Genomic DNA, 23,535 nt, shown 5'->3' with positions numbered 1-23,535 from the left:
ATGAGAGATTATTTTATTGTTTTCCAAAGAATAAAAGAAGTCCAACACATGGGTAAGGAGACACCAAAAGCCAAATAGTATCCATAGCTGGAGGAAAATACAGAACAATATGTTCTTCCTCTGCAAAAAGCAGGTGATAGTTTGTTTACCATATTTTTGTAGTTATATGAGCAAGTTGGCAGATAATTTTATATGACATCTGTGCAGGAGGAAGGACTGGAATGCAGACAGAGAATTGGCCTTGTAGAAGGTAACTCTTGGTTCCTTTGCTCTTAGGGAGGGACTTGAGCAAGTTGTAGTGCTGTATCATTTCTGCCTAAGTGGAGACTTCAACTGTGGTCCTTTTTTGGGAAGAAGCTCTGCCTATTTACAGACTTTAAAGAGCAGTGGCAAAATCTGCAGTACAAATAGTTCAGGTTGGTTTAGTATTTGTGTTGTGACCTTGAAGGGCACAATTTTTAAGTGTTATATCAAGAGTTCACTGGCTACTTCATGATACAGCCACTGTTGAGATGATGCTTTCTGTAGAAAAATAATGTTCAAGAAGTGGTTTGAGTAAAGAATAACCTTTTAAAATATTTTATTACCCAGTTCTAGGAAACTACATGTGATTTTCCTTATCCTGCTTGATTCCAGATTACAGGAAATAGAAGATGCTTACAGAGAAGGTTTTTATATGTAAATTGCTTCAGAAATTCATGTTAACCATGTGATAGAGAAGTTGCTGCTACCCAGCTTTTCTAAAAAAAAAAATCTGAATTATTGAAAGATAAATTTAATTACCTCAACAAAAGATGCTGTTGATGAAGCTGACATTTTCCAAGCCTAAAATGCTTTGTTTCTTCTGCGTTGTTCTCCTTGCCAAAGCATGAGGGATTTTGAAATTGGAGGTGTTTTGTTGACCAACATCAGAGTAATCAGATTAATACCTGGTGTCTGTTACTTTAGTGTGCATATATGAACTGATGGTGGATAGGATCAGTAAGTAACAGAGCTTAAGACTGTGCATATTTTCAAAAGATAACAGAAACCAATCTTAATCATCAATCCCTTTAATTCAGGAGTTTTAATATCAGTGTAATGTTAGGTTGAGTAATTAGTGATTTGATGTTAAAATGTATGTGAGCATTAGATGCATTTCAGGAAAATGGTAATTACTGGGAATATGTCTTCATACAAATTACACTAGCAGGAGGTGTATGTGTGTTAAAACCAGTGATGCAGTGTAGGGTAGTTTTTTTCTGATTGACGTGTTTGAAGAATAAAGCTTAGGAAGTTGCGAATACTGGTGAAACAAGAAAGTCATTTGAATACATACTGACTGCAGAACTTGTACTACTCATGTGCAATGTGCAGGCCTAGTAAAAAGCTAATTAATTATATGTGAAGAGCATGAACATATTTGTATATACTCTGGGTCTTTGTTATTGTTGTTGTTAGGAAGGTACACAGTGGATGAGCACTGTAAAACCTGGTTTTATTAATAAAGTTTAAAACCTTGGAATTTGGAAGAATCTTTGCCAAGCACAGTTACCAGCAATCCCACAGCTTTATTTGTACCCCACAGCCCGGTTAGAAAAGTGAATGGGAGGGTGTAGTCATGGAAGCTGCAGTGGTATTAAATAAGATATGAGTTTAGGTTCAGTCTAAAGACAGAGAGACTTGAGACCCAAACAGAGAAATACCTTTCCTGTCTGGAAAAAAAGTTCATCTGCTAATAAATCTCTTAAAGAAATAGAATGTCACAAGTGAGAGGCAGCTGTGCAAGCACTCACTGGGGTTGATTAATTAGGGGAAAGTTCTGTATCACCAGCTTTTCTAGATCAAGTATTTAGAGAAGTCCTATTGCAAGTAGAGTGACCAGGGACACACATTCCTCTAAGACATGTTGGCATTGAGGTAAGGAATACAGAAGGAGCCAGCAAATAATGTTGTTCTTAACTGTGATTTAGAATTTTTTAGCATCTTTGTATTTGACTACAAAAATTCAGTCATGGTCTTGTATCCAGGAGCTTTATTTCTTATGGAAATAAGCTTTTGATGCAAGAGTGAGAGGAGCCAGGTAGGAGGCTCTAAGTGTGTATTGTGCCTTCTTGGATGAAGTGATCCCAGAGAAAGCTCTTGCTACTATATTTAGAACTAGCATCCCCTCTAAGAGGAAAAAGGAAGAGACTGCTCCTGAATAAGCTTCTAAGAGCTGAGGTCTGTGAGCCTTTTTACTGAGGTTTGGTCAGCTCTACAATAGCAGACTTGACATTGGTGCTTCTGTAGGCAGTAGGCTGCTGAAAAGCCTTGTTTGATGTTCGTAGATGAAACTGTTGTAGAATTAAATGAAATTTGATTAATTGACTGCAGCATACCAAGTTCACTCTTCAGCTGTTGTATGATTTTCTTTTTTCTGCTCCTCTTTCTTGTTACAATTCCCATTTCTGGAGTTTGCTTTGCTGTGGCAAGGTGTTCTCTAACACTTGGAGTGCAGTTTTGCTGTGACCTACTCTCTCCTTAAGACACTCCTTTTAGATGAAATATTTTGAATCTTTATCAGTCATTTGTACTTGAGCACTGTTGAAGGTCCAGTTTCTCCTGCTTTGAAAGCCAGTCTGTAGTCCTGATGCTTAATATTGACAAAGTCTTTATTATTCTCGCTGAAGGACAAAGTGGCAATATTTCTGTTGGCCTTATCCTTTAAGTAAATAGTTGTAATGCTGTTGAAGCTGTGAGGTAGCTTTAGATTATTTCTGGATTTTCACAAATTATCAATCACGCACAAAATATGGGCATTCTTTGGTTGAGAGTTTTTCATGTTGCCAGAGTTGCCAATAATAAGTATGCATTTCAGTTTTCTCTATTTTTTTTTATTTGGTATTGGTAGCACCAAGTTCTGGACCTTCACTTTTTGTACTGCAGTAGAGAGATATAAGCTAGAGAATTTGGCAAGTGCAGACAGAATATTTACCTCTTGGAAAAAAAATCCAGGATTTGCATCCTATCATGTAGTTTTCACAAATGAATTAAAGATGGGAAGAATTTCATTTGGCATTTTATATGTGGATGATGCTGAAATCTTCTAGAAATGATAAAATTTTTTGTGACTTAATAAACATAGTAATACTTATGTAGTAGCTTTGACTGCCTAAAATGTGTATCCTAAATTCAGTGCTAGTGGTTTTTAATAGTTTATTCTGATTAGGACCTTTTCCATTCAAGATGATAAGCCTATTTGATGCTACTTGTTCTTATTTCTAAAGGAGGCAAACGGTGTGTGTTTGGTAAGAATCCATTGCTGCAGCTAATTGTTTATATTATGTTTGTACAGATATTATCAGCTTTGCATGGGTTTTCATTCTGCTTTTGTGCAAAGTAGGAAATATATGTCTGCCTTACCTTGGTGTAAATAAAAGGTTATAACTGTTGTGAACAGTGAGTTGATGGAATGAGATTAAGATTTTCTAAGCATTCTTGCTATAGCTAGGTAACTATAATTAGGGTGAAGCAGTTGATGAATTCTGCAGTAGGCTGTAACTTGCATCACAACTGTTGTAACTATTTCTCTGTAGATTATATCGGGAAGGATCTGTGATGCTGACAGTTTAGCATCAATCATCAGTGGTGACTTGTGAGGAAGTAAGTGTCAGGCAGACTGTTTATCCATGGAGTTAATTCTCTAAAGCAAAGTGACTTTGTCACAGGTTCTCCCTCCACACCCGTTTCCCTGATGTCCTGTGCAGAAAAGGCTTCTTACAAAGATCTGCTTTCTGATTGTGATCTGCACTTTTGAATACATCATAAAGGAGTTGCACATACAGTGATTAGTTTGTTTAATGTAGGTACAAGTATAAAACTTCCTAAAATGCTTTTTCAGGCAGTGGCTGTGCAGCCAGGCATGGCATGCACCATAGCTATGATTCCCTGGAATCACTGGCATTGATGAGAATGCAGTAATTAAACTGTTTTGTCTATTGTCTTTGCTAAGACCATGAGAGGATGTAAAACCTAAAGCTGATGATAAATAATGAGCTTCACTGAGACAATTGAAATTTTATATTGCAACTTGATATGAAATTTATATAGATGGTGAATTAAAATGTGAATTATAACCCACAGGCCACTGTATTAATTGAATGTTACAGATAGCCTCAAAGTTAGCTCTTGCATGACTTGTGTCCAGGAATCCTAAAGAAATGGACAGCCTTTGATTGAAATAGAGCTTGGGAAAAAGAGAAATCTTAATATTTGTTTTAACACAGCTGTTAAATTTTTGAAAGGAGGTTGAGCTGTGCATTTCTCTTTATTGCACTGCTAGTGTGAAGGACCACAAGAAGTGCCTTATGGTCCCTTATGGGACTCCTGCTCATAGACGTGAATGTGTTCCAATCCCTCTGCACACACTGCTGCCTCCAAAGGAGGTTGGGAGTGGCTGTGGCTTGGGAAGTGATGATCCTGTATGAACTCATCCTGCTGGTGCCGACTGCCTGAAGGCAGTCGAGTTGGTGGACTCTGTATTGTCAGGCCTTCAGATCAGGCAGGTATCATCCCTCATTGCAGAGCTGTCACAAAAGCAACACAAAAACTGCATCATCTGCTGAAGCTGATTTGACAGAAAGGCATTAATCTGCCCACATCTGATCCACATTTATTTTATACAGCTCTGGCTTGCAGAACATTATATGTGTAATACAGCCTCAGCATGGCCAGCCCTGTGCTGCACAGACACTCGGGTCAGTCACGCTGTAAGGATGCAGCAGCTCAGTTTACAGCAATTCATGGGCTGCTAATCCAATCAGTCTGTTCTGCTAATCAAATCAGTCAGCTCCGAGCATGTGGCAGCGGCCTTATGTGTGCTCTCCCAGCCTCCTGTCAATGCAGCAACGTGGAGCTGCAGTGAAGGTGAACTCTTGGATTTATATGATGTCCTAGTGTAATTTCTTTATGATGCTATTTGATCTTAAGCCATACAATACTGGTTTTTTACATTCTTTTCTATACAGATTTTGATATTCTATGTGTACGTGTTAAGCTGTTTTTCAGATTTCCCTGCTGGTGGTAACTGCAGTGAGCAATACTGTGACTTGGTCTTAAGTCATCCTGTGGGAAATTATGTATTTTCTATTAAAATGTGTAAAATAAGATTTTAGTGCTCATTTTACAGACCTTAAGATGTGTTTTGACATCCTCATCAAATATCTTTTTGAGTATCTGTTTCCCCAAAACTACTTTAAGCAAAACATGGCACTTAATGGTTTTTATGTGGTATGCTGCTATTTATTAGTTGATTTTTTTAATGTAGAATGCATTTATTTTATTTACAATAAGAAGTGTTTGAATACTTTTTGTCATTGACTTCTGCAAGATTTTAATAAATGGAAGATGCAACCACTTGTAGACATTGCTGATTGCTTATGGGGGATCATTTAGGTCCCATTTGTGTATGAAATAGTGTCCAGTTTAAGAAAGGGTGACTGTTCACTTGTAGTGCATACATATGTCATGTAAGACTAGCATTTATTCCAGCTTTCTGTCTCTGACTTGGGGAATATCTCCAGAAGTAATTTGGCTCAAGTGGAGAAAATCAGTAGAGTGAAGCAGTTGGTGCTGTGGCCCCCACCTCTACATATTCTGCTGTGCAGCACTTTTATTTTGGACTAGATTTAGTGGTGCCCCTCAGGATCAAATATCCATGGCACTACATGTATTGAAACTGTTCAGAGGCGTTACTTGCTTGGATCTGTGTGCCCCCTTAGAGGCTGAAGCAGGACAGCATTGGTACATTTCCATTTCCAGTTTATATTTCTTCATAAAGAATCCACATCCTGGATGCCTAAACTGGTCTGTGAATAAAACCATTCCACAGTCAGCAGGAATAGTACAGAGGAGGGAAGGATTTGCTTCCAAATTGCACTACTGCTCTGAACAAAAACAGAAATGTAGGCATAGCCTTCAGCTAACAGAACAAGGCCTTCTCCTATATTTTACAGACAACAGGTCGAGTATGAAGTCCAATAGATTCTATTTTGTAAATTTTAAATTAATTTAGCCTGACATGAGCGTGAGGCCAGAAAGGAACATGATGGGAATGTACAGTGGATTCATTATAAACATTTACCTGCCCACATGTGTTCATTTTGGTCTTTCTGTTTTTTGTTGCCTTCTCACCCACCAACAGATGTACCTTTAGTTTAATTTCTTCAAATGTTCAAAGTATGATCTTTTTCATATATATACACACATGTACAGTGACTGAGAGCATGCCTTATATTGAATTTACAAATGTGCCTAAATGATATTGCTTTAGATTGAGAATATTCTTTTTAATTTCATGCTTACTTTTAGTGACCTGAACTAAGAAGCTTTCATCAGGCGTTAAGAATGCATGTCCTGTTCCTGACGGTGAGGTTACTGGACCAGTCCAGCCTATAGGTGTTTGTTGTCCTCTGTTGAAAGCTGCAGTCCTTTTAGATGTGTCAGAAAACACTGCATATGTGGCTGCTCTCCAAACCAGTTATTTCAGGATGCCTACATTAACTCAGGTATTCTTAATATCTAAACCAGGTCACTTTGGCAGAACTACATTAGGGAATAATTACAGAAGTTGTGCTGACAGATGGGGAGGAGCTGTTGTCTGCGAGCACAGGACAGGGAGGAGTTGCAGTGTTGTCATTTTCACCTCGTGCAGTTGTAGCCAGGCAGCACTTCAGCCTGCAACCATGCAAACTTGTTTGTTTGTTTGTTCCTTTGTTGGGAATTTTTTTGAGTGTAAATTGTGTATAATTTGGTAATAAAAGCAATTAAAATCCTCAGGGAGGGAGAGCAAGCATGAACCAATTTTACCACATTTGTGGAGGGAGGAGAAATTTACCATTTTACAGATGGGAAGTCTCAGGTATAGTTGTGGTTGGTGGGATTATAATTTGGCATTTCAGTGTTGGATTATACCTCTGAGCAGCTCATTGTTTTTCTGTCAGTTCTTCTGCTGCCTGAGTTTTTGAGTGTCATTGATCAGTACTCCCCAGGTGGGGAAAGTGATAACTTTGCATGCTAAAATAAACTGGGAGATGTTATTTTTTTTACCACCCAGGTAGTTTGCCTGATAACTTTCCCTCACACCTGTTTTATCTTTTTTTATGTTATTTTTTCTTCTGTTGTGATTCTTATACAACACTTGAAAACTAACCATTAATGGCAAATCCTGCAGTACAGAACCTTTTAATCTCTAAAAATAAGTACTAGCCCATGGTATGGGACAGGACACTGTAAAAATGGTAGTTGTCACAAAGTACTAGACAGCATTTCTAGTGTGATTATGGCTAAGGATGTATCTTGCTCCTAGCTCTGGGTGAGAAACACTTATGTAGCTGTTGTCATCAGCAAAAGTATTGAGGCAGAATATTCCTGAGCAGCTTTTCAAGTGCTGCTGGGGGAGTCAGACTAACCAAACTGAGTCAATGCAAAAAAAAAGAAGTCCCTCACTAAAGCTCTGAATCTGCATGATAAATTGTGTATCACAGGTTAATTCTTGTAAATTTTGTGCTGTATATAAAACAAAGGATGCATTCAAGAAAAAATGAAGAGTTATGAAAAGAAAAGTGTCAAAGTAGGTTTTGTTGCAGGCTTGGACAATACAGCTAAATATAACTGTTTTCTTTATGCATTTCTGCTTGCTCCATAAATCATCAGGTTAAGAATGGATTTTTGTGTCTCCTGTTCTAGACTTCATCTATTATCTCTGCAAGGTATCTGGTTTTTTGGATGACAGGGATGGCTTCCTACTTGAAAAGGGCATGTCCTTAATGGGTGGCCTTTCAGTACTGAAAGACAGTGGTAGGACTTTGTGCTCAGTAATTGATGCTGTTCATTATAAAGATTTTGTATTAGAGAATAAAAATACCTTGGTAGTTGTAGAGATATTTCTCTGAGAATTGTGCTCTTAAAGTCTGTTTTAGAAGGTCAAAAGAGGCAGAGAGGATAAGCAAGACTACAGTAACTGCCTTTTTGACAAGAGAGGAAGTTTGATTCATGATTTTGTTCTTAATTTTCAATTTAACATTTCTGACTTAATATTTGAAGGTCTTTTTACTTGGTCTCTACTAAGAAAAAATTGAAGGCATGTTTCTCTGTCGTGACTTTCTTCAATTCTTGGAGTTGCATTTTCTTTTAAGCTGTCTTTTAATAGTTTTGTGGAAAAACAAATTGCATTTTTCTAGCTGCATGGTTTTTCAATCCCAGTAACTACTGGAAAGTTAAAGAATCAGAATAAAAATAGTTTTTATGTATTTTAAGATTTTAAATAAAATTTGGACAATTTATATTGCATATCTTTCTATAGAATGCATTGACAAGGCAAAAGTGGAGCTTGTTCATATCTGATTCTTATTTTTGTGGTGTTGATTTGGTTGAGTTTAAGTCCTATGCAAACAGAGCTGAGCAGCAGCCTGATGACACAGTACAACACCTGCAGGGTATCACATGCCGTTGTAGGGTATGTCCGTATGTTGCTGCTGAGATTATAATAATAGTAATCATTTAACCTTAGTGTTGAAAACCTGGGAGTACATTATGATAGCATGTCACGTGTAAAATTGAGATGCACTCTTAAGAAGATCTGTTGTCAGCAGTCATGTGATTTGGTAATGAATCATGTACCATATATGTACACTGTCTATATGTGCACCATACGGCCTTGTGTTTTCCTGCCGTCCTTCTAAACTGTTCTGTAGACATTCCATTTGGGTTAATGCCACTCCTGTAAATGTCAGTCTTTCTTCAGAGGTTCTTCTAGGTAGGTGTGACCTCAGCTTCTATGCATGGTTTTTATCATGAAGGGCTGGGACTTACATTAATAAATAACGGTGCCAAACACCTGCCTTTTTTATTACCAAAAAGAAGAGAGAGATGAGTAAGAAAGCTATATCAGTACCATAACTGAAATGAAGTGGGATGGAGGATTTACCAGAAGAATCAGTGTGGGTAGAAAAAACAAAATAAAAAGGGGAAACCCTAAGACTAGCTTTGCACTTACATCTTTTTCAGTAAAAGAATTCTCTTTCCACAGGATTAGCATGATTGGCATAAGTTTTAGTCTGAGGCATGAGCCTCTGTCCCTGCAGCTGCTGCTGTCTGCCCTGCCCGCTTCACCCCAGTGCTTGAATTCCTCCAGCCCATGGGTTCCACATGCTGTTGTAGAATGTGCATGCTTAATACTTGTGACATAAATATCATCTCTGTTTGCACATAAGTGAGGCATGGTAATTTGTTCAAGTATGTGTATCAAAGGGTCTGGCAAAAACACATTCTGTTTTCACAAGAAGTCTCAAAAAAAATTGTCTGAATTTGCCCCAGTTCCTAAGATGTTCCATATTGTCCCTGATAGCTAAAGGTTAGTTCATTGTAAGTGAGAGATTTTCACATATGCCTTATGCTAAGCAAGCAAATTATTCAAACAATATCAAATTGATAACTTTGGTAAGGTAAACACCCTGTATTTATACAGCATATTTAAACATGACTTCTGTATTGAGAGAGGGAAATCATATCCACCTTGAAGTTGGTGCAAGAGCTTCTCTGAGGCCAGTGCTGATTGTCAATTTTAAGATGTATATTCAGATTCCTGTGCATGCAAAATACTTAGTGAAGAACAATTTTGATATTCTAGAACATGTTTTTGAGATAAAAGTAATAATCTAAAGTTTAAAGTGAGGGATTTCCAGTCAGCAGTGAAAGACTGTAACACTATGGAACTAAAGTACAGATTACAAAACAACAAGAAAATTTTATAATCTGTCTGCACTTAACAAATTATTTACATGCAGGTCACTCTCTTGAGTTGTATATCTCGCCATGCCTAATGCTTATTTTTGATTTTTAACAGGTAGAGAGAATTGTTGACAAGAGGAAAAACAAGAAAGGAAAAACAGAGTATTTGGTGCGATGGAAAGGATACGACAGCGAAGATGATACTTGGGAGCCAGAACAGCACCTTGTCAATTGTGAGGAATATATACATGAATTTAACAGACGCCACAATGAAAAGCAGAAAGAAAGCACATTAACCAGGACAAACAGGACCTCTCCAAATAATGCCAGAAAACAAATTTCTAGGTCTACCAATAGTTCTTTTTCAAAGACATCTTCTAAATCTTTAGTTATGACTAAAGAACACGAGTCAAAAAATAGTCAACTTTTTTCTGCCACACAGAAGTTCCGGAAAAACAATTCACCGTCGCTTTCTGGACGTAAAAATATGGACCTTGCAAAATCAGGTATTAAAATCCTAGTGCCCAAAAGTCCAATTAAGAGCCGGACAACAGTTGATGGCTTCCAGAATGAAAGCCCAGATAAAATGGACCATATAGAGCAAGATCAAGATGACTCTGTAGCACCAGAAGTAGCAGCAGAAAAACCAGTGGGAGCTTTGTTAGGACCTGGTGCAGAGCGTGCTAGGATGGGGAGCCGACCAAGGATACATCCATTAGTGCCACAATTGCCAGTGCCAGTGACAGCCACAATTGCGTCAGCATTAACGATAAATGGAAAAGGTAGGTGTACAAGTCATCATTTTGGTGGTGATTTTTCATTTGCCTCGAGTTTTTTTGCAGTTGAGATGCAGACATATTGTCCACTCTGTTTCAGCCATGCTAAATCAAGTCTGGAGAACTTCACTTTATTTTACGTAACTATAAAACTACAAATCCATTTTGAATTTACAGCTTTTGGTTTCCTTGCAGAAGTTTATTGGTATTTGTGTTTTCAGAATCACCATCTGATACATCTGTGTTTGCCTTGACATTGTGTGGTACACGTATTTAGTGTACCATTTCCAGATATTATATCATTGCTTTAAGTTTATTTTAATAGGTCAAATTTGGTATGAATATTAGAAACCTTAATTATGGAAAGCGATGAATGGTGTGAGCAAGGATTCTTCATAACAGTTTATATATCTATTTTGTTATAAATATTGCCTGGAGAAAAAACCCTTGAGAGTGATGTTGCTTCAAAAACAAAGTTAATAAGCTTTGTTTCTGTGAAAATTTGAGCCAGTTGTGGAAATACATATGCCTTCTGCCTGGATTGAAATTTGTTTTCATTATATTTTATCAATATTTTGTTGTTTATACCTCATTTGATATTGAACACTTATTTAGGAGTGATGTCTGGCTTGCTAATATCTAAGTAGGTCACAGTTAATTCAATTTGTACTGTAAAATTTGTGACACCAAAGTAACCTAAACTGCTCTTCTAGGAGGGAGCTGTTTGTCCCCCAGCCAACTGAGACTGATGTTTAAGATTTCTTGGTCCTTATTGTTGTGCCCCAAACTTTTGTTCTTCCCTGACAGACTCGGCTGTGTGGTCACAAGTGTTCTCATAAGCAGGCTTTGGAGGCTCAATTTCCAAGTCTAAATTTTCAAGTAATGACTACACCCTCAAATAAAATGCAGCAGGTCAAATGTGCAGGTGTGCTGTTTATGATGACTTGCTGGAAAAATTGTCTGGAATTTTTCGAGGACTGGACCCGCCAAAAAACACACTTAAAAACATTGGATAGGGAAAAAATGTGCTAGAGACTTTGGGAGAGTTTGTGTTGGGTACCCCACTGTTGCTTGCATTGAGATTTTCCAAAAGAACAGCTGCAGCCAGAGAGGTTGAGAAGCAGTGGACAAAGGAGGAATGTGTTCCTGGAGCTGCGGTGTCAGGTCATGGACCAACCCATTTTGCTGCAGATGAACTAGGTAACCATGGCAATGCACACACAGATGCCAGGAATATCTCTTGCTTTGCATGGGCTAAAGAAGGAATGCAAATTCAAAGGATGTAAACAAAGCTGAAGGGGAAGATGCAAGAGATGCCAGGATGAGAGTTCTCTGAGTAGGTGAGGTAGAGGAGTGTGTTTTTGCATGGGATGGTTTTATGATAGTTAATAGGTGTTTTGGAGTATGGCGGGCTTCCTAGTGGCTTGATTGGTAAGTTCTGCCTTAGGCATCTCATTTTTTTGCCTCATGGCATCCAGGAAAAATACCTGAGGCATGAAGGATCTTTTTGGGTAGATCAGATTAAATCTTTCCCACCAGCCTCTCACTTTGGTAATAGTGGTATGGCAAGGGCCCAGTTACAGGGCATCCATCAGATGGAAGCAGAAAGGCCTGCAGGGGAAAGGGAGTGACACAGAAGGTGTTGGGTGAGATTTGTTCCTGTTTCACTGCTGTGTGAAAATTTCCTCAGCTGCCACCACCTCCTTCAACTCTTCCAGGCATTTGTCTGGGCAGCTAACAAGGAAAGCTGTTGACTGGCTCTAGGGATGATGACAATACAAGAGTTTTCTCACACTTACGTGTTCACGAGATCCTAAAGGTGTAGATCAAAAAAGGAGAGCTAAGGAGATAGTCACAATACGTGGTTGATGAAACATACACAATATGTTCCACCTTCTGTCTGCTGCTGGAGGCATATCAGTGCATTAACTGAGGCTTCCCACTCCAGTCCCCAAGCTGAGCTGTGCATATCTGCTGGGAAATGGATGCTAAATATCCATATTTATTGGGGTTTTATTTTGTTCACCTGCAACACTTTTGGAGGTAACCTTCCAAAAGTGCAGTATTTCTGCAATTATAAAACTTGGAAAAAAAGTTGCAAAAGAAAAATACTTTGCATTTATCTGACATCAGTCTCTCTTCCTAACTTTTCAGGATTTCTTTGATGTATTTTCCTCATGGAAGCCCAGGCTCCAACTCAGCCATTATGTGTGGCCTGAGTGGATTTATTTAGGGAGAAGCAAAGAGAGACAGCCCTGTCTTCTAGAGCTCTCCTGGCCTTGGAGCTTCCTGAGCTGACACATTTGCTGTCTTTTCACTCTGAAGATGCATTCTTCTTGCTGTTTTTTTTTTAACTTCACACTGCAACTCATTAAAAGTGTAGTAAATAGGTGCTTCCCTCCCCTGCATGGAGCTGCTGCAGTTCAGGATCCTGTTTTGCTCCTTACTCAGGACATTCCTTCAGTCTTAAATGGACACCTCATCACATTTTCAGCACGACCTCAGGAATCATATATCATGAGGGGTATTCATTGCACAGAAATACATCTTCATGTGCACCAGATCTGACATATTAATAATACAGATGATAGATCTGGCATTTGGAGCACTCTTTCCAAACATCCCACCTCCTCCACATACACCTTCTGTTAATTTTAAGAATTCCTACTACCACTTGGAGGATGCTGTCAGGAAGACAAAAGCATGTTTTGAAAAATAGCTTCTTACTTGAGCTGGTTTAGAAATTTTTTATCAAGATGTTTTTCTTGGTAAGCTTAATTAGTCAAAACAGAAATCACTAGTCATAAAGCATAATTTTGAAAGATTCTAGAAAAATACAGATTGTGCTTCAAAAAATTTTAGACTACTTTTAAAATCAAAACTGAATTACATTTTTTTAAAGTAATACTGGAAAAATAATTAAAAGTTAAATATGAAAACAGTGTTCCTGATTTTGAGTATGGTGCTATGACTGTTTAGTAGTGTGACTCAGGTTGATCTTTAAGTCCTCGCTCAGAATGGTGAAACTACGAAACTACTCAGTTTTTCTTGTTTGGTTGGTTGGTTGATTGGTTTGTTGTTGTTGTTTGTTTTCCCCAACCTTGTTTTTACCTTTTTTTTTGTTTAATTTATAAGAGAAGTGTAAACAAAAATCCCAGAAATGTGTATGCATATGAAAATGCCATGACAGTAATTACTAGGAAATATAAGTGTTATTGTAGCACCTAATCCTGCTTTTCCTGAGACAAACTTCTGTGGTGCAGTTCCTGTTTCAAAATCTTCCAGTCTCAGAAAAGGCAATCAGCAGATATCTGTTTAAATATACAAGGGTTCTGGGGAATAAAATATCTGTCATGTTTACTCTGGGAGCTGGCAGTATCAGCACACTGAAATCAAGCTGCTATCAAAAGAATAGCATTGTGTTGAATGTTCATATTTTAAAGGCTTGGCCTTGAAAACTGAGTCCATGGAGTAATATATATATAAGCCTAAGAGTTAGGGTGATGTATGGAAGAAGTGAGGACAGATCACTGAATTGAACATTGCTGTGGTTCTGGTATTTTGAAATATGTGGTGATCATCAGCTGTTACTACAAGTTAATAAAAGCAATCCTGGAATAGATGAACAAAGTAGAAAGACAGCAACAAAGAAATGAAATGTTGTGGAGAAGATTAGTGGCGCCTACAAGTAAGGAATATTACTCAAAGCTAGGCAAGACAAATGGTGGTTTTGTGTCTAACAGGTTCTGGTACCTTAAAAGTTTCTCAAAGTTTCCTTCATCAAAGTGGTATTAAAAAGTAGCTTTGAAATCTTACTGCAAATGGTTTCAGCATAATATGGTCATAATAACCAGGGAAGTTGGATTTAATAGAGTGCACAAGAAGAGAAGCTGTAAAAGGAATCTGATCTGTCAGTCACACAGGGCTAGAGAGTTGTCTTGAAATTTTAGAAAGGATCATAAGTCAGGGCAATACCATTTCTTGGCAAATTCTAGTAATTTTTATTCTGGGTAACCTTGTATTTGCTACAGTTTTTATTCAGCTAGCAATGTCCAACATGTGGATGTAATTCAGAATAAATGCCACAAGAAGGGAAATTTCAGGCAGAAAAGCATGCAAAGCTCAAAGTCTAAAATAAGGAGGGAAAGCACATCTAGCTGCATATGTTGTCAGAATTAGAATAAGGCAGGTTGGTGCCAGCACCCAGGAAGAGAAGAAATACAAGAAGTGCAGTAAATTGCATCAGTTGTTAGTCACACAGGCACTACCAGTGTGCACAGTGGCATTGTCATCTCCCTCCTTGCACATATCAGTTCAGATAAGCAGCTTGCAGGAGCAGCAGGCTGACAATACAGATGCTTGCAGTGTAGCACCCTACAAGGAACAAGGGTGTCTGCTGATTTTTTAGTTGGATAATGGTGCTGTTTTCATCTCAAAACAATGGTATTGTCAGAAAATGAAAAGTGGTATCAAAAAAAATTAGAAGAAAAGACTGAACTTAAGTTTTGTTTGTTACCTGTTCTCTGCTTTCCCCAAAGCAGCTTATGGGATTAAAACCCATAGATTTGGAAAAATAAAAATCCACTCAAACACCAAAGGAAAATAGTGTCTGTTTGGTTAAGTGTCTGATAGGTTTAGTCTCAAAAGGAATCAAGCAAGCGTGGAAGGGATTATGGAGGCCACTGGAAGTGAGGAGAAACATCTCTTCTCAATGCAATACCAAGCCCAGCTGGAAGGAGTTCAGTCCCTCCCTGTTCATTAGGGTGAGGGAAGCTCACACACTTCCCTCCAAATTCTCCCAGTTACTTTTTCCCCCCTGCCTATGTGTGCCTGAGTGTCGAACTCTTCATGAGGAATGGTCTGCTGTCACCAGCATAACTGGCCAAGCTTGAGAGTCCCATGGGAAGAGCACAGCAGCTGACAGAGCTGTGAACCACAGAGTTGTCTAGATATACCACAAGCCATGCATATAAACCCTCTGAGAAAGCAGAATTAAGAGAAAAGTTGAAGAAGTTCATTGCTGGGAATTTAGAGTACAACAAAAGGGAATGTGGGAATGATGTGTTGCAGGTTTTTTTAATTTCCTTTTAGCATCCTGGAAGGACAGAAGCAGATTTGAGCACTCCCTTTCTTAGCTGGGAGATTTTGTTGGTTAAGTAGTAAGTGGTGATTAAAAAGAAAGCCCTAAGAGAAGAACTTCCTTTTTCAGTGTGTTTTGTACGTTGCACTTGGATGGTGGCTTGATCTCTGCTGAGTGATCTGGAAAGCAACCAAATATTTCATTAGTGCAAACAAAAGCCTATTAAATGGGTTAAAGTCCTTTGCAAAGCTCTCTTAACTTCTAAAATTACTGGTTAAACTTCTTTTTCAAATGCACAAGTGTGTAATTTTTTATCTTTGGTTGTGTATCTTTTTAGCAAATCACTAAAAGAGTAAAGCAGTTTTCATTTAATCAAGCTTAAAGGCATCTTTGGGTTTGTTTTTTTTCTCCAGAAGTTGACTTTTGACTGTATTTCTTAAGAATTCACATTATTATGTCCCTTATGCACTAAATTGAAACATTTTAACCTAACATCAAATTTTCCTTCTGTCTTACAAAGTCATGTTCTTCAGCTGTTTTGATCTTAAGTAAAAGTAATCTGACTTATTACCAGTTTCTTGTTTATCTATATTTTCTGGCTTAGTGTAAATGCAAACGTTTTAAGCAATATTGTAGAGTGCATGGTCTGTGTCATGTGGAAAATTGATCTGTTACTCTTTTGTTTTTTTGTCTTCCCTCTGCCCTATTGCTTCTGCAGTTTATAGTACACATTATTGTTACTTTACATGGAGCTCCAGGGCTGAGAACTTGCTGTGAAAATCCCTTATCTTTAGAACTGTATTGGTTTATGTCAACACATTATCATAATAATAGCAATCAGAATCTAAGTGCACAGTTTGCTTTCATTTTTGAGAAACATAAGGCATAAATGACCTGTTTCTTTCTTTTTCTGCCTTCTGCTATTCTTCAGTTCCCAAAATGGAGATGTCTTAGTTGGGCGTTGCATTGGTGTAGACTTAATGCAGCTGAACAAGTGTAAAATGTAGTTACTTTGAAAAGAGTGATCCCTTTCCTTTCCCCTCCCAGGTATGGGAGATGTATTTATATATATGATTGATCATATATATATATATGGCCAAACCAACTGCTCCTTTAAGGGCAGGCTTATTTTTATCAGCCTTCTGGAAGTGACAGTGAGGTAGAGAATGTGTCCTGGAGGAGGGAGATAGACACATATTTTTTTCTTTTCTTAATTCCGTTCCTGAAAAACCCTTAAGGAAAACCTGAATTGAACTGTTTTGGTTGTTTTTTGTTTGCTTTGTTGTTGTTTTTGTTGTGTTGGGGTTTTTTGGGGAGTTTTTCTTGGTCAGTTGGTTGATTGGTTTGTTGTTGTTGTTTGATTGGGTTTTTTTAAGGAAAAGTTAAGAAATTTCCCAATAAATTCTCAGTTTGGACATAAAAACCTTAGCCTAAGTTGCTAGAAAAACTCCTGTGTTGTTGTCACTGGAATTTGTATTGCAGCTGTAGCCCCTGGTAAACGTAAAGCTCATAGGTGTGCAGTTCCTCTGATGTTCCATCAGTTTACATGAGCTGAGGATCTGGAGTCTGCATCTCTCTTGACTGACAGATATGGGGGCTCAGTAATGATGTGCCATTGCATTCTCCTACAGCACATGTGCTAACATGAGAGAAAAGTAAATTCTGAGGACAGGTTTGTCACGCCTGCTGTGCCAAAACTTAGGAAAGATGAAGCAGAGCCTCTGTTTACAAGAGGCTTTCAACCTACTTTGCATACCATTAGCACAGAGAAAGTATGTTGAAGATCAGACTGAAGGATGGAACAAAAATGTTGAGCTAGATAATTTTTTTTTATCCAACATTGTCAAAATCGTAGAATTTCAGAGCAGCTTTAGAAATGTGAAGCGCAATCAGAAACGCTCATGTGGTGCCTTTTGCAGTTGTGTCTGGTAAAGTAACCAGCCACTTTTTTTGTCTCTTGGTGTTTCAATTTTTGTCATTATAAATCTGTGTTCTCTTGAAAATATTAATCTTAATAGTTTCATGCAAAAATCCATTGAAAAACTCAACCAAAACAACTGCAGTTTGGTTAGTGGAAGATTTGCCTAGATCACATTGTCTACCTAAAATAAAGTCAACAAAACATTCTCACAGGGAGGCTATTACAGGTGGGATAAAATATCATGCAATTGTGACCAAACTCTGAAATACTGTGTTTACACCAATGCTTGTGAAAATGATAAAGATTTAGGAAGATGCAAAACTAAGATTCAAAACCAAGGTTTTTTAAGGCTAACTGTTGGGATAACAGCTGGATACAGTCTTGAATGTTATAGGTGTTAATAAAAATACCTTTTATTTTTATGTATACATGCATATATTATGTTGCCCTGGAATAACTCTGCTTTCTACCCAGCCAGACAAATTTCAGTACTCAAAGTGGCATAACCATGATGTGGAGCTGCTGCTGTGAGTCACTGATAATAATACAAAGAACTACTGTTATTTAAAAGAAAATAAATACAGAAGCTGTGTGTTTGTAACACTGTATGCATTTTTTTTCAGACAAAAATATCTACATTACCTGCTCTACATACCACTTATATTGTAAACTTATTTAAGAACACACACTGAAATGCATTTAGGCCACAAATTATCAAACAGTTAATTCTTCCTTAGTAACTGTTTTCTTCTTTAGTAACGGTTGTCTTAATTTTGCAGTCTTAGAACACAAAAAAGCTTTTGTCTTTAGTAAGTAAGTGTAATTAAAAATGCTTTAAAGTTTATTATGTTTTAGACACCTTAAAGAAACAAAGGCAAGTCATAAACATTGGCACTTTGAGCTATAATATTCTAAATTTAAATGCATCTGAAAAGTGGGAAGTCTTAAAATTTAATGTGGAAGTAGTGGAGGAAAGCTTTGTACTATTGTATTAAGAGTTCTTTAAACATCTTAATTGAAGTGTGGATAAAGAAATACTGACTGTCATCTATTTTCTTTGAAAATATTCCTTGAAAGAGGCAATGAAAGATAGTAAGAAGTTGTGCTTCAAAAGACTGCTCTGAAACTGACTGGAGGGAGGGAAAACAGGGTAGGCTTAGTCGTTCATTGTGTCACAAGGTTGGCAGTGGAATCTGTGCTTATTTGTGTTTAGTGATCTCTTTTTAAAGAAAGTGTTGCAGTGAGCAGCAAAGGTACAAAACTTGCAAAGAAACACTTTATTACTTCAGGTACAAGAGAACAGAAATTTCAGAGGGACATACCTGAAGCAGGAGCTAAATGAAGTATGGACAGCAGAAAGATAACTTGAGCTGATCATCTAAACAGAATTTAGCTCCTAAACAGAATTTTTAGTTCGGGATGCAGATAGGAATGCCTGAGTGCTGCAAAGGGAAACTCCAAGAAGACTTGGCCTAGTATTGGACTAAAGAAGCTCTCACGGTTTCTCTGTTTGTCTCACACATTTGTTGTTACTGTTCAGTCACATCTGGTGTGTAATGAACCTGTAGATAACACGTTGGCTGGCACGATATCTTCCATGCCTTAGCACTGCTGTCCTTTGGATTTCATCTTGAATTCCTTTGTTGTTTGAAAGATGGGCTGGAATGAGAGGGAACAGAATGAGTGGCTGGCAAGTTCCCTATGAGAGGTATCCCAATGGATTTGCAGTGCATACACAGCTGGGGAATCTAGGCCAAGCCATTGATGAAAGCTGCTACAACGGGAACAAAGAGGATATTAAATAATTTGTTTAAAAATCCCATCTCTAAAGGGAATACAGTAAATATTTTGGGGAAGAAACAAATTATAGACATGATGAAATAATGATTAATCTGGTTGGAAATGTCTATTCTGGAATTGAATGAATAAGATAAGGGGACATCTAGAAAAATCAAAGGGTGTCAAATTCAAAAGGGAAAGATCAGTTACAGCTTTACTTGATGCTTTCATTTAGTCCTGAGAACTCTTTGCTAAAACTTCTTTGAGTCGAAGAGAGGGAGATAATGGCCATTTTAAAAAAATAGGCATTTATGGGGATAATGGGAATATACCATATTTATAGGCTTGATATCATTTTACGAACAATGTAAGTTCTCTTTCCTCAGAAGTAGGGAAGTGTTTTGTGACACATCTGAAAATTTAAATTTGGTTATTTTTATATGTTTTTCTACATTGTTAACCAGTATTATTTATGGAATTATTCTCTTAACTATTATTCATAGAATTAGCTTTTTACTATGCAGATGTTCAGAGGTTCTAATCATTGCCCTGTTAGGGTATCAGGACAGGCATTGGAAAAGCAGTGAGAAGGTAGAGTTCTGGTCTGGTTCCTGCTGAGGTTCTTATGTGAAGCACTCCTACTTTAAAAACTCGCTTATGGAAATGTATAAAACAATCATATTAGGGGAAAAAATGCTTCAAAGTTCAGATGCTTTAGGTAAAGAACACTGATTGTCATCCATCCTCCTTTGATTTGGTATAGTCAGCTCAAAAATCCATCCAGTGTAAACAGAATTATTGTGTTGTATTCTCCCCTCACCCTTTGGTTTTGTGGATGGATTTCAAATTCAGAGGGCACTTTTGAGAAATGCAGGCATAAGTTGAATGCAACAGTAAATGCAAAGCTTATTTTACCAGACATAACACTTTATTGACAGTGCTAATTTAAAAGCAAATTTTCAGCAAACAGAAAGAATATCCTGCCAGGGCTTCTCTCAAACTTGATAAGTGTGTGAAGATGTATTTGTGGCAGTGCATCCTTTCACCAAAGAATTCAAAGATAGTGGGTTTTTTCTTACATTAGTACAAGCAGGCAAACTCAATGTGGTAATAATGGGTATTTCAAACAACTTACTATGTGGTTTGTGATTTTCTGTTTCAGTTTCTGAGTAGAAAGGATGACAGATTATTCTGCGTTCCGTAGAGAATCATCTATTTTTACCTTCTGTGCATGGGTAGGCAATTAGCTTGAAAACCTAGTTTAAATATTTAAAAGTTTATACAAAAACACAAGTTACATCTTTGCTGTTATTGAAAGCTAGTGGGCCATTTTGTTTTCTTGTTTCTTTTCACATTGATAGTGCTTTTTGTTCCATTAGCTTTATTGGGTCCTATATAGTTAGTCAGGTTTGGGAGGGGTTTTTACAAATTATCTTTCTGTGTGCAGACAATGAAGCAGTGGAAAAAACCTTTCTAAATAAGTTAGAGGGAGAAAAAAACCAAACTTTAAACATTTCTTTACTTTGAATGTTTTGCATTCAGACTTCTTTTTGCATTTCCAAATACTGATGTAACTAGCTAACATTAAAGACCTGAGTAGTGTTAAGCACTAAGCGATAAAGAGCACTTAGTCTTCTGAAAAAGTAATACAAGCCAACACAATTAGTATTGCCCACAGATCCTTATTTTTCAGCTTCCCGTGAAGCTTTGAGGAAGAAAATTGACTTGTTCAATATGTTAAGATATTTTGCTCTGAAGTCCTTTCTTCTTTCTAGTATTAAGTTTTAGTCTGGCATAGTGGTCATCTTCAAGGAATCATTGTTCTTCTCTTATATCTTGTAATAGTTGAGGGTTCCCTGCTAATATTTTGTTGGCATAGTCCAGTTTGAAATGTCATTTTGTAGTCAAATAAAGTATGTTTGTAGAGTAGTGATTGATGCATAATGTGTTATGGAATAGTCCATTCTCTATTAAGTGTTTTAGGCATGTCAGTAATACACAATTTTAAAAAATAGTAATAAACTCTAGAGTCTTTTCAGTTAAAGTGTGATATGATGACATTTTCAGCGCACTATTGTGTATCATAAATTACAGACTTATAGGCTACTGTACAACGGATAGGACAAATACATATATTCAGGTTAAAAAGGATGGGAATAATAATAAATAACATTTTTTCAGGATAAACCTATGTAAAAGTCAGTGGGTCTATAGTTGGCCTGATATTAATGTCTCCATACTTTTCCTTTTGTAATTTTGTCTAATGTTTTAGTACTTAGCCAGTGTCAGCATTAGCTATACTATCATCTTCTAAATTCAATGGTCACATTTTCAAACATTTCAGTCTTTTATGTTTTGGGGCTTGTTAAATATACTTAAATATTATCCTATCTTTCTCCTGTAACTACTACATACGCTCTTTGGACAGGCCTCATACTCTTTGAAGACTACAAAGAAAAATTCAGTATTCTGAGGCAATTTTAGGTTCTCCTGCACAGAAGTAAGTTGGGCCACTGTGTCAAGGTTAGGGAAGGCCCTGGGGAGGCTGTTGAAACCTTTGGGAAACTGAGATACTCCAGCATCCATGGCAATCCTCAGCAGTTCAGGAGGATTTCTGTTGGTTGCAGGATGATATGAACTGTTATATGATTTTGTGTGCTTTTACAGACCTTGTTTACAGGTCAGTAAATTCCTTGGTATGTGTCCGGTTTTCACAGATACTCTTGTAATTCTGCTCTAATTGTATTTTGACTCATTTATGAGTAAAATGTTTGTGTAGAGGATGAAGTTAGGTAGGCAAATTGGCTTATAGGCTTATATTGGCAAATATAGTGTTATATTATTTAAGTTTCTTTCAATTTAGATTTTTCAGAAATTGCTGTGAAATCCTAGAACTGCTCTGCCCATTGTTTGTTGTACCTCTGATCAGTCTCATTTACATCTGTTAGATACTGTGACATGAGTGTTTTGAACAAATCAACAAATTAAATGCAGTTCTGCTTTGTAATATCTCTGCTACTGATAGCCTGGGCTGCACTGGTCACAATATTGCAGTTTGGAATCCTGCTGAACACGCTGAAGGTTAATATTAAGACAATTGTTTTAAATTTTAGAAGAGAAAACTTCAGCTTGCTCAGAGCTTGGTTAGGAGGGATTCTGTGGGAAGCTTCCATGGAGGATAAAGGAGACAGCAAGTGCTGGGAGGTTTTCAAGAACTCTCCTGGAAGTTCAAAAACTATTCATGCCCTTGAAAGGTGAGGGACGTAGGGAGAGACCTCTTTGGTTTAACTGCAGGCTTTTGAGTCTGCTCAAAGCCAGGAGAAGTGCACCATAGATGGAAAAGCAGAGAGGCAGCCAGTGAGAACTACAAGGACATTGCCAGGGTGTGCAGAGATGCAGTTTGACAAGCAAAAACTCAAATTTAAATTGGCCAGAGATGTGAAAAGCTACAAGAAAAAGAGAAGTGAGCAGTCTCCAGCAGTGCTGGAAAGGCAGAGAGGTTCTCAACACTTTCTTCACCACCATCTTTACCCACACTGCTGGGTCCCTGGCCTTGAGAACAAAAATCCAGGTGGATGCAAACACAAACCCTCCCTCAGTGAAGGAGGAGTTGGTGTGTGACCTGTCACAGGAATTAGACCCATACACACTGATGGGCCCTGTCACTGTCCACCAGAGGTGTTAGGAGGCTGCTGACTTCACCACAAGGCCACTTTCCATAATTTTAGAGAAGTCAAGAAGTTGTGGAGATCAGGGATGTCCCAGAAAACTGGAAGAAGGCTGATGCCACCCCCATCTAAGAGAGAGGCTTAGAGGAGACTCCAGGAAATTATAGATCCATCAGTCTAACTTCAGTCCCTGGGAAAGTGATGGAATGAGTCCTGCTGGGAGCCATCACAGCTCAGATGAGGCATGTCATTTGGAAGAGCCTGCACAGGCTACCAAGGGCAAATGCTGCTTGACAAACCTGATCACCTTTATGACAAAGTAACCTACTCGGTGGATGTGGGGAGTGAGCGGTGACATTGTCTAAACTTGAAACTCTCCAGGGTTTCCAAAGTGGTGTCCTACGTCCTCCTCCTAAAGAAACTTAATCTGTGGCAGTCTGGCCTGGTATCCCATCTAAGGAAAATATAATCCAGGAGTGTGTGATAGGCTGGGATCCATCCAGCTGAGGGACAGCTCTATGGAGTCAGTCCTGGCGGACAGACAGCTCAGTGTGAGTGAGC

At 37.9% G+C, this 23,535-nt stretch overlaps 1 protein-coding gene across 5 annotated transcripts in view; it reads left to right on the top strand.

Moving 5' to 3' along the window:
• Nucleotides 1-23,535, top strand: part of CDYL (chromodomain Y like) — a 104,845-nt gene that overhangs the window by 37,643 nt on the left and 43,667 nt on the right. For 4 of the 5 annotated variants that reach the window (XM_026790208.2, XM_014275867.3, XM_005481702.4 and 1 more), the window contains one exon: nucleotides 9,866-10,532. In XM_026790208.2, the coding sequence (XP_026646009.1) occupies nucleotides 9,866-10,532 (667 nt within the window). Of the gene's footprint in view, nucleotides 1-6,494; nucleotides 6,528-9,865; nucleotides 10,533-23,535 lie in introns of those variants that run through there. The other variant, XM_026790209.2, reaches the window with a different exon arrangement.

This window comes from Zonotrichia albicollis, chromosome 1 (genome assembly GCF_047830755.1).
Source record: "Zonotrichia albicollis isolate bZonAlb1 chromosome 1, bZonAlb1.hap1, whole genome shotgun sequence".
NCBI classification, from domain to species: Eukaryota; Metazoa; Chordata; class Aves; order Passeriformes; family Passerellidae; genus Zonotrichia; species Zonotrichia albicollis.
Note: the sequence above shows the minus strand (reverse complement) of the source record. Positions and strands in the feature narration are given on the sequence as shown.